Here is a 16,280-nt window from a genome sequence, read left to right on the forward strand (position 1 = left end):
TATCTGTTGCCTTGAGTAATAAAGCATCGGAATGGGAGTTGGAACCTTCTTTGTTTGTGACCACAGTTCGACACCATGAAAATCCCCAGTTGCGTTACCGCCAACTACATAACAATAACACACCGCAAATCCCGCGAGAACCACTTCTACTACGGTAACACCTGAGGGTCAAACAGTACAGCTGTCTACAGTATCTAGTAATATGGCAGCGATATGTAAATGCAGTGTTTATAAAGAACGATAGGTAGTGATCACTATCCAGTAATGTGTGAAGTTAATATGGCAGTATCTCAAAGTATAGGAAATAGAGGAGGAAGATGTTTTTTTGAGAAGGCTAATTGGGAAAAATTCCAGGAGGAAAGTGACAGGTACCTGAACCAGATTGAATATAATGATGATATAGAGACACTGGAAAGTAAAATTAAAGAAGGTATAATAAGGGCAGCAATGGAAACAATTCCAAAAAGTAAAGGTAATGTGAAGAGGAAAATAGTACCATGGTGGAATGAGGAATGTAAAGAAGCAGTTAGAAATAGAAATAAAACATTTAAAGTAATGAAAAGAACGCATACTTTTATGCATATGATTCAATATAAGTATGCTCAGGCAATAGTAAGGAAAACAATTAGACATGCAAAAAGAACGCATTGGAGGAATTATTGTAGTACAATTGGGAGTACAACACAGATTGGAGAGGTGTGGACAATGATAAAGAAGATGGGTGGTGAAAGAAGAGAATGGAATTACCCAGTTTTAAGTAGTGGAAATGAAATTGCAGTGACGAACAAAGAAAAAGCTGAAATGTTGGCAAATACATTTGCCGAGGTGCACAGCTCTAATAATATGTCTGAGGAAGAGAAGAGAGGCAGAGAAAAAACTAAATCCGAAAATGTAGAGGCACTTGCAGAGATGGGAAAAGTAGATGATGAGCTAAATGTATTATTTAATATGGGAGAACTAAATAGGACAATGGCCAAAACTGGGAAGACGGCGCCAGGAAAAGATGACATTTGTTTTAGCATGTTGAAACGGTTAAGTGAAAAGGGGAAAGAAAAATTGTTGATGCTATATAACAAAGTGTGGGAGAAGGGTAAATTGCCAAAGAGCTGGAAGGAGGCAATTATAGTTCCGATAAGGAAACCTGGGAAGGACGTTAGTAAACCAGCAAGCTATAGGCCTATTGCCCTGACTTCTCATAGTTGTAAATTAATGGAAAGAATGATAAATGAGAGGCTAATGTGTATAATGGAAAAAAGGGGAATGATGGCTGAATGTCAAAGTGGGTTTAGAAAAGGTAGAAATACTATGGATGCAACACTGTGTTTAGAAGATAACATAAGAAAAGCACAAGTAAACAAAGAGACAACAGTAGCAGTATTTTTCGATGTAGAAAAAGCATATGACACGTTATGGAGAGAGGGATTAATGATTAAATGATATAATATGGGAATTAGAGGAAATCATCTGAACTGGATTAAGGATTTAAGAACAATCCAGGTTAAAGTAGGGGAAGACTTGTCAAGGGAGCAGGGTGTAGAGAATGGAACACCTCAGGGGAGTGTTGTAAGTCCCACATTGTTTTCAATAATGATTAATGACATATATGTAGACATACCAATGGATATGGGAAGATCGCTATTCGCGGATGACGGGGCAAAAATGGAAAAAAGGAAGAAAAATTGAACATATAGTTTAATAGATACAAGAAGGGGTCCAACAGGTTGAAAAGTGGGGAGCAAAGTGGGGTGTTAAATTTTCTGTAGAGAAAACTAAAGTGATGTTTTTTACAAGGAAGAAAATCAAGGAAAATATAAATGTTAAACTATATGGAAGTCATTTAGAGAGAGGTAAAACATTCCGTTTTTTAGGAGTACAATTTGACACAAAGTTGACATGGAAAGAGCATATTAAAAATGTAGAAGATGAGTGTAAGAAAGTAATAAATATAATGAGATGTTTAACAGGAACAGAATGGGGAGCAGATTATAACTCATTGAAATACATATATGTGAGGTTAATAAGACCAAGAATGGATTATAGAAGTATGGTGTATGGATCAGCGACCAAAATTTTACTAAGGAGGCTTGATGTAATACAGGCAAAAGCATTGAGATTATGTTTAGGAGCAGTTAAGACATCGCCAGTGTGTGCTCTACAGGTGGAAGCGGGAGAAATGCCATTGAGCATAAGACGAAAACAATTGATGGTAAATTATTGGGTTAATCTAAAAGGACATGGAGATAGTCATCCAACTAGAAGAATATTACAAGATAATTGGGAAAGGGAGAGAGCACAAAAGTTCAGTTTTGGGTGGATAGGGGATCAAGCAGCTAGAGAATTGGAAGTATATGAAAAGGAATTCTGCTCAACTGTAATATGGCCTGATACACCGGTAAGGAAGTTAGAAACAATGACTGTTGATTTTAAATTAAATCGGGCAAAAAAAGAAAGGAAGAATATTGACTTGGTAGCGGAATGTTATAGACATATAGAGGTTAAATATAAAGAATATGTTCAGATCTATACAGATGGATAAAAGGATCCAGGAACAGTAAAGACCGGATCTGCAGTTTACATTTTGAATCAAAGAGGTGAGATAAGTAGACGAACCACAAACGATCTGAGTGTGTATGCAGTTGAGTTATATGCTATATTGATGGCACTAGAATGGATTGAGGAAAACAAAATAAAAAAAGCTTTAAATGGCAGTGATTCAATGTCAGCTTTATACAGTCTCATGACTGGGGTGTCGAAGAGTCATCAGGATTTATTATATGCTATATTGACAATCTATACTAGAATAAAAGTAAAAAGTTACAAAATTCAAATGGCTTGGATTCCTGCTCATATTGGCATTGTGGGAAATGAGAGAGTAGACAAGTTAGCCAAACAAGCTGTTAAAAAAGAGTAAAAAAGAGCCATTATGCTCTCAAATGGCTGTTGTAGTTTCACTGGAGAACACTGGGTGGAGTATGGGTTTAAGGTATATAGATAATCAGAGAGTAGGGGAGGCCAGGTGTGATGGGGAAGCAAACAGTTTTTGACCGTGAGGATCAAGAATCATGGTGGACCATAACTATTGATTGCAATGTGTTTGAGCATCAGAACCGAGCCAAAATAAAGAAGATAAATGCAGTATTGGACTGGAAGTGGATTTGTTTGGAACCACGCGTCAGATAGCCCTACAAACACCTCTAACTAGTGACAAGATGGTAAATTGTCGCTACAAAGAGTATATTGAGGCAAGTATTAAGCTGTCAAAATCTGAAGGAAAGAGTGTAATATGGAAAGAAACCATTAGAAATTGGCAACAGCAGTGGGATAGGGAAAATAAAGGAAGACATTTGTATACTATTGTTACGTTTCCTCCGGTTAAGAGGGAAAACGCTGACACCCAATGGGGGAATAAAACAGGAACCGTGTGAGGCAGTTAAAGAAAAGTAGGTTTATTTACAAAAAAAAGAACATAACGGGTAGGTTGGAAAAAGGTGGGGGGGGGAGAGTGTACTGTGGGGGTTGTGCCAAACAAAATTATCAAAGTACAATAAAACCAGGCCTAGCTCAACTCTGGAAAGAAAAAGGAAAACAAAAGACCTGACTCTATTCTACAAATGCTCAACATAACAGAAATACATCGGTGGCAACAACCCATAACCTAGTGGAATAACAACAGTAACTCTACGTGTATGTGGGTGTGTACAGGGTACCCCAGCCTTACCTCAGTCCCACTTCCCCCACCACAAACCTCAATGAAAAAAAAGCAAGAACGAGAGAGAGCACAGTGAGAGGCTTTATAGTTGCCCTCCATATCGGATTGGCCGGAGTGTGGGCCAATACCGGGGTGCTCTGGAGGCAGGGCCAGCCAATACTCCGCCCCTCACCTGCAGGACAAACAAAAAAAAGGTGAGGGCAAGAGGCACAAATCTCTACACGTAACAACTATTCAAAATAAAATTGGGGTTGTGAAGAAAAGGGGAGGAAATAGAAGACAAGAAATTGTTATGAGCAGATTAAGGATAGGTCACAGTAATTTGAACAGCACACTTCATATTATAAGGAAGCACCCTACGGGTTTTTGTGGTTTTTGTCCAGTTGCAGAAACAATAGAGCATGTGTTAATGAATTGTAAACAATATGAAGGACATAGGAAAAAGATGATGGAAGAGTTGGGAAAGATCGGAATAAAAGGGGTTGGAGTGAAGGAAATACTAGAGAGTGGGGAGAATGAACAATGTAGAAAAACTATTTTAATTTTTTTATTAAGAACAGGTCTGGTGAAAAGAAAATGAAATAAGGATATGATATAACAGAGAACTAAATCCGGAAGATGGCGGTAGTGAATTTGAATTTTTGAATTTGTTTATTTATTTGAGCAGTACACATGGTGCTCAAAAGGAGTGGACTGAAGCAAGAGCTTATAAGAGCCCACCCCCAAGTACAATAAAATAAATAAAGTAACAATAATAAAATCAAACAAACAAAAAGTAAAAAATAAAAAAGAACATTTCTGAGCATTTCAAACAGCTACATTTCAAGCATTCATTCATGCTCCCCCTAGTGGCAACACATTTCTTCTTGTCTGTATATTTCAAAAGTCTTTTGTTTGTTGTTCCACAATAGTACACCAATAACTGTTGGACTAAAGTTGTGCTATGTTTCTGAATCCTAAAGTTTAATTCATCACGTAATTCATAACAGCCAGTACGTTCTTGGAACCTTCTTTGTATTTGGTTTGGTAACAATTTATACCTTGCTTTGAATAACATCTGTACAGTTTGAGAGTCAACAATGTCACAAAACTTCATGATCTTTGAATTTAAAAATAATGAGTTTGTGTGGTCCAAAAACCCAACTTTATGAATTACTCGGATAGCTCTTTTTTGCAACAATACTATTGGTTTAACTGTGTTTTTATAAGTACTACCCCAAACCACAGTACAATAATATAAGTAGGGCAAAATCAGAGAACAATATAAGGTATGTAGAGCTTTGATGTTTAAAATGTGCTTTGCTTTTGCTATTACTGAAATGCTTCTAGAAATTTTCGTAGATATATATTTAATGTGAGATTTCCAAGTAATTCTGTCATCAATAATCACACCAAGGAATTTGATTTCATGCACTTGCTCGATAACAGCACCCTCTATCTGAATTGCTTCCTGAGCATTGGAATTACAGTTGCCAAATATCATCATTTTGCTTTTACTCAGATTTAGAGATAATTTATTTTGTTTGAACCACTTGACACTTTTGAGTTCCCAGTTAACAATCCGACACAGCTGCTGTAAGTCGTCTCCTGATGCAAAAATATTTGTATCGTCAGCAAACAAGATAAATTTAAGTACTTCAGACGTTTTACAAATATCGTTAATGTACATATTAAACAATTTTGGACCCAGAATAGAACCTTGAGGTAAACCACAGACAACTTGTCGACAACTCGACTGATAACCACCAATTTTCACACATTGTTTTCTATTTTTTAAGTAACTGGTAACCCACTGTAGAGCTACCCCCCTAATTCCATAATGTTCTAGTTTATTAATTAATATATCATAGTTTATTGTATCAAATGCTTTACTCAGGTCAATAAATAACCCTATTGCACATTTCTTGTTATCTACAGCATTAGTTATTTCTTCAGTTATATCAAAGAGCGCGTGTGAGGTTGAGTGATTGTTCCTAAAACCAAACTGATTGTCCGAGATTAAATTACACCTTTCGATAAAGCTGTCAAGTCTAGAGTTAAAAACCTTTTCTAAGATTTTAGAGAATTGCGGTAAAAGGGAAACAGGCCTATAGTTTGTAAAGAGATGTTTATCTCCTGCTTTGAACAGAGGAATTACTTTTGCCACTTTCATACTATCCGGAAATTGTCCAGTTTGCAACAATAAGTTACAGATGTAAGTTAACGGCTTAGAGATACTTTCAATAACAGTTTTTAAAGTTTTCATGTCCATGTCATGGTAATCTGTTGAAGTCTTATTTTTACACCCTTTAACAATGTCCAGTATCTCCTTTTCCTCCACAGGACTGAGGAACAAGGACTTAGGATTTGTGTCTATCAGTTCACAATCATAGTTTTCAACGTTTGCAATTTTTGCAGCAAGGTTCGGTCCAACATCTACAAAGAATTTATTAAATGTTTCGACTACTTCATTCATATTATTTAAAGTGTTATCCTCATCTTTGAAATATTTTGGATAATTAATCGTTCTTGGTTTATTTCTAATTATACTATTTAAGATGTTCCATAAACGTTTAATATTATTCTTATTAATATCTAACAACTTATTATAATAATCCTGTTTACATTTTCTAATGATACCTGTCAGTTTATTTTTATATTTCTTATATTTATCCTCAGCTTCTTTTGTTTTGTTATTTATAAAGTTTTTGTAAAGATTCTTTTTTTTCTTGCAAGCATTTAGTAAACCTTTAGACATCCATGGTGTTTCTTTACACTTTCTGTTTTTACAATATTTCTTCATTGGGCAGTTTTTGTCGTATACCTTTTGAAATACTCGCTTAAACTCATCATTAGCCATATTCGTGTCATTCTCTCTGTACACAATACTCCAGTCTTGAGCTAAAAGCTCCTTTTTGAATGCATCAATAGTTTTCTCTGTTTTTACCCTTCTAAACCAATACTTGTTTTCCTCTTCATCTTTTACATATCCATTTTAATACAAAACGAAAACTGGAAGGTGATCACTAATATCGTTTATCATTAATCCGCTGACTGTGTCACTCTCTATTTCATTTGAGAAAATGTTATCAATCAAGGTGGCACTATGGGTTGTTATTCTACTCGGTTTGGTTATTAGAGGAAACAGACCTATGCTGAATAAGGTATTTATAAATTCGTCCGTCTTTTTATGTTTATATGGGTTAAACAGATCGATGTTGAGGTCTCCCCCCACAAACATGACTTTATGATTTAATCCTGAAAAGTGCTCCTCCATCCAATTGGAAAAAACATCTATATCAGACCCAGGTGTTCTATAAATAGAACTCACAATAATATTTTTCTTTTTTTGCCTTGTAATTTCTACAGTAAGGCATTCAAGTGTATCATCCACCACCATTGTCTTATTCTCCATTACTTTATAACTATAGTTGGAGTCTATAAACATAGCTACGCCTCCACCATGCTTGTTCTTTCTGTTCATACTTACAAATTCATAACCATCAATAGAAAACTCAAATTCTCTGTCATTATTAATCCATGTTTCTGTTATTAGAATGACACTGAATGGTGTGGAAAACTGTTTTAAGAAGCTTTTGATGTGGTCAAAGTTTGCATAGAGGCTTCGACTATTGAAGTGGATTACAGTGAATGCCTTAACGTTCTTAAGTTTACTATTGTAAAGATCCTCTGTATAGTATTGACAGTCATTGGTAGCTCTAGAAAAAAAGTTATTTTCAGGGTCGATGTCGATCTCGGTGTTCTGTAATTCGTATTGAGAGAATGTAAAATCCTGGGAGTTTGCTTCAGCAATTCTCCTTATTGAAAAGTCCAAGTCGGTGTTTCCTATAGAACTATATGTATTACTAGACATGTGAAATTATGTGCTTTTACATACCAAAATCCATACGTTTTTCCCGGTGTTTATACTGGATGTGGTGTACTGCTGCGTGGACGTATAATGAGTTTGTCATATCTCAAGAAGGCGATCTCCCCCTTTCTCGTGCAGCTCTCAGCTCCGGCATCAGTTCTTTACGTTTTCTTTTTATTAATTCGGTGTAGTCCTCGTTAATGAAGATTTTTGTTCCTTTGAGTCGTTTAGCGCGCTGCAAGATTTCCTCTCGATCCTTCCACCGCAGTAGTCTGGCGATGATGGGTCTCGGCCAGTCTCTCCCGCTGCCCGGTTTCCCTACGCGGTGAGCCCTCTCCACCTCGACCGCGTGATGTAGCTGGAGCTTCTCCTTCAATATTTCCTTCACTTTTTTCCTCGGCGTCGGCCCAAGCCTCTCCGGGCGACTCCAACACTCCCTCAAAGACCAGATTGTTTCTGCGGCTCTGTCCCTCCAGATACTCCAGTTTATCCGTGATAATGTGCAAATTGTCACATACTTTATAAAAATCGGTTTGCAAATTGTTTGTGCGCTCCGTGAGTTTCAGATTCTGTTCTTTTAAAGTTTCCACCTCACCTTGCGTGAACTGCAGGCTTGTTTTTAGCTCTTGAATGTCCTTTGTCTGTAAATCCAATCGGTTGTTAGTAGATTCCATTATTATTTTTATGAATCCTCTAAAGTTCTCCTGTTGTTGATGGAGCAGATCCTTAAAGATGTCCTTTTGTTTATCCAGTAACTCAGTAATTCGACTCAGGCTTACGTATGAAATAAGGATATGATATAACAGAGAACTAAATCCGGAAGATGGCGGTAGTGCAACACAAAAGGATGCAAGCTGCCGATAAACCCAAAAGAAGCAGAAGAACAACAAGTTTGGGGGGGGGCCTGCCTTATATGGTCATAGCTACAGACGCCCGGGATGTTGGTCTCAGAGCAACATGGCGCCGATCGGTCGTAGAATCAGCACAGTGTCTTTGTTACGTTGATCAAGTATCAGTTATCTCCATCCGTTCTGATCCACCAGAGTCTCTGGACGTCTGGACAAACCTCCGATGGACTTTCAGCTGCTCAACTTTTTTCGAGATCACTTTCCTCTTTGCTAAACTATCGGAGTTAGCTTAGCATGCTAGCTGGAAGCAGAGGGAAGTTAGCAACACCGCGCTAGTCCGAGTTTAACGGAGTTTATCTGGAGGAAACGTGTCTGATTCAGTGAAGATGTCTAAAGCCCAAATGCTGAGATGTTTAGTGAAGCAGCGACTCACTGAGGCTGCTGAAGAGATATTTGGGCTGTTTGAAAGAACGATAGCAGAGTACGAGGAGGAAGCTTCTAGATTAAAAGAGGACAACGAGCGACTGAAGAAACATCTGCACGCTGTTTTTAACCCTGAAGTCCGCATCCAAAGAGCAGGTTGGTTCTCTCTCTCTTCACACTGACATCAGTAAAACGTTTCAACCCCCCTAACGTGTAATGAGGTGTTTCAAAATTCCGTAATATACGGCTGACATTTGTACATTAACAGACTGTATTTGACATGAACTAAGCGGAAGTTAAACGGGAGCGTACAGCCGCTCACAATACGCCTCTTCTTCTAGTTTTGAATTCATTTAATGATGCTGAGATCCTTCGACAAGCTGTTAGGAGTGATTGGCGGAGTTTTGAATCCAGGAACGCGCTTGAAGAGGCACATGAGCCGCTGTATCGTAGTGGGGGGGCAGCGGCTTTAACGGAGCGTGCAGACGCATAAACCCGACAGGACATGAGGGAATAACCGCAGTAGCGCCGAGTGCGGAAAGTGGTCGGTGGAAGGATCCTTTTTCTGAGCTCAGTTGGGTATTAAGCGGCATTCAAAGTCCACGTAACGTTAAATGAGTCTTCATGACCATGAGTAAACTTTCAAATCGGCTGCGCTACACACTCGACCAACCGAGTTTATAGGATTCCTGCTAAATTTCTATAGTTGTAATAAAGTTGTATATCGTCAGTGGCAAGCAAACGTTTTGTTTCAGGGTGAACATTATATGTTCTTTTATGTATTTCTTCATACGTTGCCACATTGACATAAAGAAGAGTTAAAGCCCCGTTATTATTGGACATGGCTACAATCCGAAGCCAAAGGTGTTTTGGGTGCTCGCTCCTTTAGCTTGACACACGCTTCTGATCTTTAATCTAGAATCGATTGCTTATCCTTAGTGTCCCGGATGTTGGTTTCTCAAGGTTGACATTTTTTGGGTTGAATATTGTAACCTCCATTTCTTTTGCGGCTGAATATTTCAACCTTTTTTTTAGGTTGAATTTTTTTGCGGTGTTTTAATGTTGAAAAACATTCAGGTACCTAATTTCAATGCATAAATATTCAGTGCTAGAAATTCAATCACCTCAAAAACAAATTCAAAAACCCCCGATGGCACAGATTTACTTCCATAGAAATTGCCCTTTAATTATGTGTCCATTTTCTTCCACCTCAAACACATCTGTAAAATGATGTAATTCATACTTATGGAAATAACTGTAGTCAGAATAGTCAGATACGGACAATAGGCCCACATATAGCCGTGTAAAATCAATGCTATGATTTTACCATGTCGTTTTCATGAATATCTTGCTGTCGGTTAATACTAATATGAATGCCATTTGTTAAGTGTTCAAAAAGCTGGGCAGGAACAAGCTGATTAAAAGGGAACCTTACAGATGTTTTATTTATTACTATCAGATAAATATTCCAGTATTTTATTTGTGGTATCGTATCTGGTATCATAATATTTTGGCAGGTATTATCAAAGTCATAATGTTGGTATCGTGACAACCCTACTTAGAAACGAGTTATTATAAAATTGCATCATTGTTGTTAGGACTGTAAATTCACACCAAATTTAGATCTTGGATTAATAAAGAATGCTGTGCAATAACAAATCTGCCTGCTGCGTCTTGTATAGTGTTGAGGACTCGTATTAGAACAGATGGGTGGATAAATATTCCTACTCCTCTTGCTTGGGAGGTCAATGAGGCAACTATGACCTGATCAGGCACCTTTTTTCCGTGTATTCATTGGGGAGCAGATGGGTTTCTCGGATAAAAGCTGTCTTTTTAGCTGCTTCAGTCTCGACATTACTTTAATTTAAATATCTCCCGGAGACCCCTAAGATTCCATGAAACAACATTTATTTTGGTGTCACCAACCATGATAAAGTCAGCAAATTAAGCTTAGTTGCACCCAATTCTTTAATCATGCCATGTTATAGAGTTAATAATGTGCCTTCAAAATAATCCAAAAAAACAATAACAAGGGCCTCTCCCAATTGAGGCCCCCTAAGTAGGCTTAGCCTACACCCTGTGCGGGTGAACACACACATCTCCCCTATCCCCCATCGTCTGGGTCCCAGTTAGACTTTCAACATTGCATGAAGTGTATCCTATCTTGCTTTAGGTAGAAAGGTACCAATATATTCATTTTGCCGGAGCCTCGCTCCACACGTCTCCTCAGTTGCGTGTCATAACCGGAAAGCTCTCCATAAGTGATTGTAGACCATTATTGAAACGTTAGTACGCAGAGAGACCTGTGCAGGCCAACGCGCCAATGGTTACTGAACCCAAGGACCCAGAAATAGTGACTTCATTCAATGGATTTAATTTCATAACCTGTTTAGGACATGTAAGTTAAAGTAGACAGATACAATAAGCAAATGGTTCAGTATGTACTTTTAATGTCTTTGAGATAAACATCTAACTAGCTTAGTGGACTATATTGTTTGTCCACAGACCTCCAGCAGCTGTTTGTGCTTAAAGAACATTGGGAGGATTCAGAGCCCCCTGTACAGTAATAGCCTGGTCACAGCATGAAATAATGAACTAGCTAAGTGGATGGTAATAGTTAATATTTTAGTTAATCAAGTATATTGTTTGCATTTTATTATTATCAACAGACCTCCATCAGTGGTTTGTGCTTAAAGAAGAACAGCAGGAAGATCCGGAGCCCCCCCACATTAAAGAGGAGAAGCTTCAAGGGCTGGAGAAGGCTGACATGACTGTGTCATTCACTCCTGTGAAGAGTGAAGATGTTAAAGTGGAAGCTCATTCCTCGCAACCCAATCACAGAAAAACTGAACAGATGGAGACAGGAGGTGATGGAGAGGACTGTGGAGGACCAGAACCAGACCGCAACTCTGGTCCAGCCAGTCCTCCAGATACTGATAAGAAAACTGGAGACTCTTCTGAGACTGAGGACAGTGGTTATTGGAATGAGACCAGAGAACCTCTGTCTGGTGAAGAGTTTGTCAGTGATTCTAGATGTAGAACAAGTGAGAAACCTTTGATCTGTTCTGAATGTAAGAAAACATTTGGTTGCATTCAGAAGCTGAGGAAACACATGATGACCCACACATCAGAGAAACCTTTCAGCTGCTCACAGTGTGGTAAATGTTTCACTGATAGTGGAGCGCTGAAGAAACACATTTGTTGTCATACAGCGAAGAAATCTTTCAGCTGCTCAGATTGTGGTAGAGGTTTCACTACAAATGGAGATCTAAAGACACACATGCGACGTCACACAGGAGAGAAACCTTTCAGCTGCTCACAGTGTGGTAAATGTTTCACCACAAGGGGAAGTCTAAATTTACACGTGAGATGTCACACAGAGGAGAAACCTTTCAGCTGCTCACAGTGTGGTAAATGTTTCACCCAAAGGGGAAGTCTAAAAATACACGAGAGATGTCACACAGGGGAGAAACCTTTCAGCTGCTCAGATTGTGGTAAATCTTTCACTTGTTGTGGAAACCTGAAGTTACACATGTATTGTCATTTAGGGGAGAAACCTTTCAGATGCTCAGATTGTGGTAAATGTTTCACTAAAAGTGATCATCTAAAGAGTCACATGAGAATGCACACAGGGGAGAAACCTTTCAGCTGCTCACAGTGTGGTAAATGTTTCACCCAAAGGGGACATCTAAATATACACGAGAGGTTGCACACCGGGGAGAAACCTTTCAGCTGCTCAGATTGTGGTAAATGTTTCACCCACAGGGGAAGTCTAAATGTACACATGAGATGTCACACAGGGGAGAAACCTTTCAGCTGCTCACAGTGTGGTAAATGTTTCACCACAAGGGGAAGTCTAAATTTACACGTGAGATGTCACACAGGGGAGAAACCTTTCAGCTGCTCACAGTGTGGTAAATGTTTCACCCAAAGGGGAAGTCTAAAAATACACGAGAGATGTCACACAGGGGAGAAACCTTTCAGCTGCTCAGATTGTGGTAAATGTTTCACTGATATTAGAGCGCTGAAGAAACACTTGTGTTGTCATTCAGGGGAGAAACCTTTCAGCTGCTCAGTGTGGTAAATGTTTCACTAGAAATAAGAGATGTGAAGAGACACATGAGATGTCATACGCTGTGTAAATCTAAAAGTCCACATGAATCCCCTTTAACGTCTTTCCCTAATTTACATAACCGTTTCCCACGTGAGTTTTGAATATCCGTCGCAAAGCAATAATGACACATATTTGAAGCTACTCTTCATGTTCACAATTACAACCAACTATCTAAGAATTCCTCAAAGGGATTTATTGGGACGACACTCTTGTTTAGTTTTTTTTCTATGCTCCCGAGGGTTTTGTGTCACAGGATGTCACGTGTGATAAAAAAAAATGAAAATAATTTAAATATCTTCTGACAGATGGTCAGAAGTTCATATTCCAAGAACAAAATGTTCTTGTCAGTCACACACAAACTATAAACTGTGCTAAGCTATTAATTCATTGGAAAGGTGTAATCTAAGGCAGTGATTCTAAACCATCGGTCCGCGAGCGCCACCTAGATGGTTTTTACCCGTTGGCTGCAGTTGAAATATTTCTACTCTGGGCAAAGAATTATTATAACCGTCTTTACGGAGACAAGTAACAGAGATAAGCCACGCCCCTTCCAGGCGCACATAAAGTGGGACATGAATGAAACAAAATAACTAGTTGGGTGAGTAAACAGTGGCGAAAATCCCCTTGGCATTTTAAGTGTGAACGTAGAATAACGCTCTCCACCAAAGCATTGAAGCCATCAAAATTTAAGCGGATGCTGTCATCTCACTGACTTGCAACTCTAAATCTTACTTAAAAGCCAGCTGTCTTTTTCTTTTCCATGAAGTGTTAGTGTTTTTTTTGCAGGTTTACATAGAGATAATAAATAAATGTTCTTGTGATGATCACTGAATCAGGTTTTTCCTTTTTTTATTTTATTTAGTCATTAAATGAAAATCCAACCTATAATTATATCAATTAGTTAATATAAAATAGTGTTGATATTTTAACGGGCGCCTTGGCATATTTGTTCATTTGGGCCCTGAGGTCAAAAAGGTTAAGAACCCCTTATCTAAGGCATGTTTCCCACTGTTAACATTGTAACATTACTCAACCTTATATTGTCCTGTCCAATGTTGAAATACAAGTTTGACTGATTTTTATGTTCCAATTGTTACTGCAAGCTGTCATATTATCAATGTATTAATGCTAGGGCCGGGACTCGATTAAAAATATTAGTCTAATTAATTAGAGGCTTTGTAATTAATTAATAGAAATTATTCGCATTTTAATTGCATAAATATTTGACCTGAGAACAATGAGAAGTAATTTTTTTCACATGGATTTTTATTTTTGTTCAACCAATTCCAGCAGACAAGTGTAGAAATAGCATATTTAGAAATATAGTACTTTCAGAAATTCAGGTAGCTTATAGGTAAGTAGACCTTCTGTAAACTATGTTTTTTTAAGTAGACCAATACTTTCAAGTACATTCAGAACATTGGTTATTTTTTCAGACGTGGACTTAGTTACCCTGGTCCTTAAAACAGTCATCTGGTGCAGTGTGGGTTGGGTGTGGGTCCTTGTACTCGGGTCGGGCTAACGTCCACTCTAGCTGCTAATTGTTTTGCGTTGAGGTGATACTTGAGGCTCGATGCGAATTCCTTGTTGCACAGCTTGCACACAATCATGCTCTTATCGACGCTTCCATCCGTGTGTTTATTATAATAAAATGTCCCATTCACGGGGCCACCCGACACGGTCTCGTCAGCTTCTTCGTTCATGTTCACTGTGGCTGAAGTCATGAACACTAGTTGGTGCTCCAGTATAATTGGTCCTCCGAAACTCATCCAGTGAGAAACGTTCCGCGGTGCAAAAAATAAGTGTAAAATGCGTAAAAAATGTTTAATGTGTTATTTTTTGTGTAATTAATTAATCTTGATTCACATTGTAATAATTAATCGTAATTAACGTGCTAAAGTCCCGGCCCTAATTAATGCATACATTTCCGTGAACTAAATTCTGTTTTGCATTTTTAATGTGCAGAAAAATACCAGAAGGCTCTTTAATGTTTTTCATGCATTGAGTTCTTACTCTTGTTTATATTGTTTTAACGTTTTTTTAGGAAACTTTTTTTAGTCTTTAGTTTTCCTAGTCAATCCTCATATTGAGCTGCTTACATGTTTATATATCGAACTAATACATCTTTGTGTGTTGAGAAACAAAAAGTAGAAAACATTGCTGAGCAAACACAGGTGCAAAAAAGTTATGAAGGCAATGAATGGATTTTATTTTGACTTTTGCAGAATTGAATAAATGTTTGAAAAAGAAAAATGAGAGTTGTCTTTTGCCATTTCTAACCCACACATGTTACATATGGAGAAGACTAAAGGAGGTAATTACAGACCGCAGAAATGTTTTAACGAAAATATTTGTATTTATTTCGTGAGTTACCCCACTGTGCAGCAGAACCCACAACGAAGGTAGATACATTTTAAATGATACTTTACTAATTTACAGGGACACTTAATTCTCGTGTTGTAAAGTGAATGTTACAGATGGTCTTGGGGAATTAATGTACATATACTGTGTGTATATATAAGGACGGGTGGCCTATCTGTGTGGAGTGCATGTCAGTCTTAGCCATACATCCCTCCCCCACTGCGCTGCTACAAATGACCGAGGTATGGGCACATAGCAGCAGCCTGTAATGGGAAACAGAGGTGTCCCAAATGTGGAGAGGATCATAGAGCTGAGAATTGTCAGGATAATGTGCAGCATAAATGTTGTAATTGTGGGTATAATACTGTAACATATAGTGGATGTAAAGTCGGGTAGAGGGCTGTGCAAATCCAGAAGGTAAAAGAGGAAACTATTCAAGCTATTCAAAGGTGATGAAAAGGGTGCAAGGACTTTGAAAATTATTGAAACAATGACAGGTAATTATAATAATTATAATATTTAAAATAATGATGATGATGATGATAGCAGCAGCAGAGCCACAGCAGGAGGCAGGATCAGGGTCCAGATTAAACCATGATCCATGGAAAAATGTGAGGCAATCTGTGCAAGAAGCTTAATTGTTGATGTGCATTAAAGAGTGAACTAGCAAAGTGGACAGTAATAATTCATATTTTAGTTAATACACTATGTTGTTTATTTTTTTACTATCCACAAACCTCCAGCAGCCGTTTGTGCTTAAAGAACATTGGGAGGATTCAGAGCCCCCCCACATTAAAGAGGTACAGAAGGAACCAGAGCCCTATTCACTTATAGTTGGCATTTGAAGAGACTCATGAGATGTCACGCAGTAGAAACCTATTAGATCAGGGGTATCAAATTAATTTCAGGTTTGGGCCAGATACCGCCGACTTTGATCGAACATGGGCCAGAGCATTAAAATCATAGGGTGGGGAA

General features: G+C 38.2%; 1 protein-coding gene across 1 annotated transcript; it reads left to right on the forward strand.

The window, feature by feature from the left end:
* The first annotated feature begins 11,590 nt into the window (after positions 1-11,590).
* On the forward strand, positions 11,591-15,166 carry LOC134132923 (oocyte zinc finger protein XlCOF6.1-like). Its single transcript, XM_062565913.1, has one exon. The coding sequence runs from the start codon at positions 11,598-11,600 to the stop codon at positions 12,912-12,914; it is 1,317 nt and encodes a 438-aa protein (XP_062421897.1). The 5' UTR covers positions 11,591-11,597; the 3' UTR covers positions 12,915-15,166.
* Positions 15,167-16,280: the final 1,114 nt, after the last annotated feature.

The sequence above is a fragment of the Pungitius pungitius genome, chromosome 12, assembly GCF_949316345.1.
Source record: "Pungitius pungitius chromosome 12, fPunPun2.1, whole genome shotgun sequence".
Classification (NCBI taxonomy): Eukaryota; Metazoa; Chordata; class Actinopteri; order Perciformes; family Gasterosteidae; genus Pungitius; species Pungitius pungitius.

Coding starts and splice junctions, on each gene's coding strand:
- LOC134132923 (XM_062565913.1), top strand. CDS start 11,598: ATGACTGTGTCATTCACTCCTGTGAAGAGTGAAGATGTTAAAGTGGAA.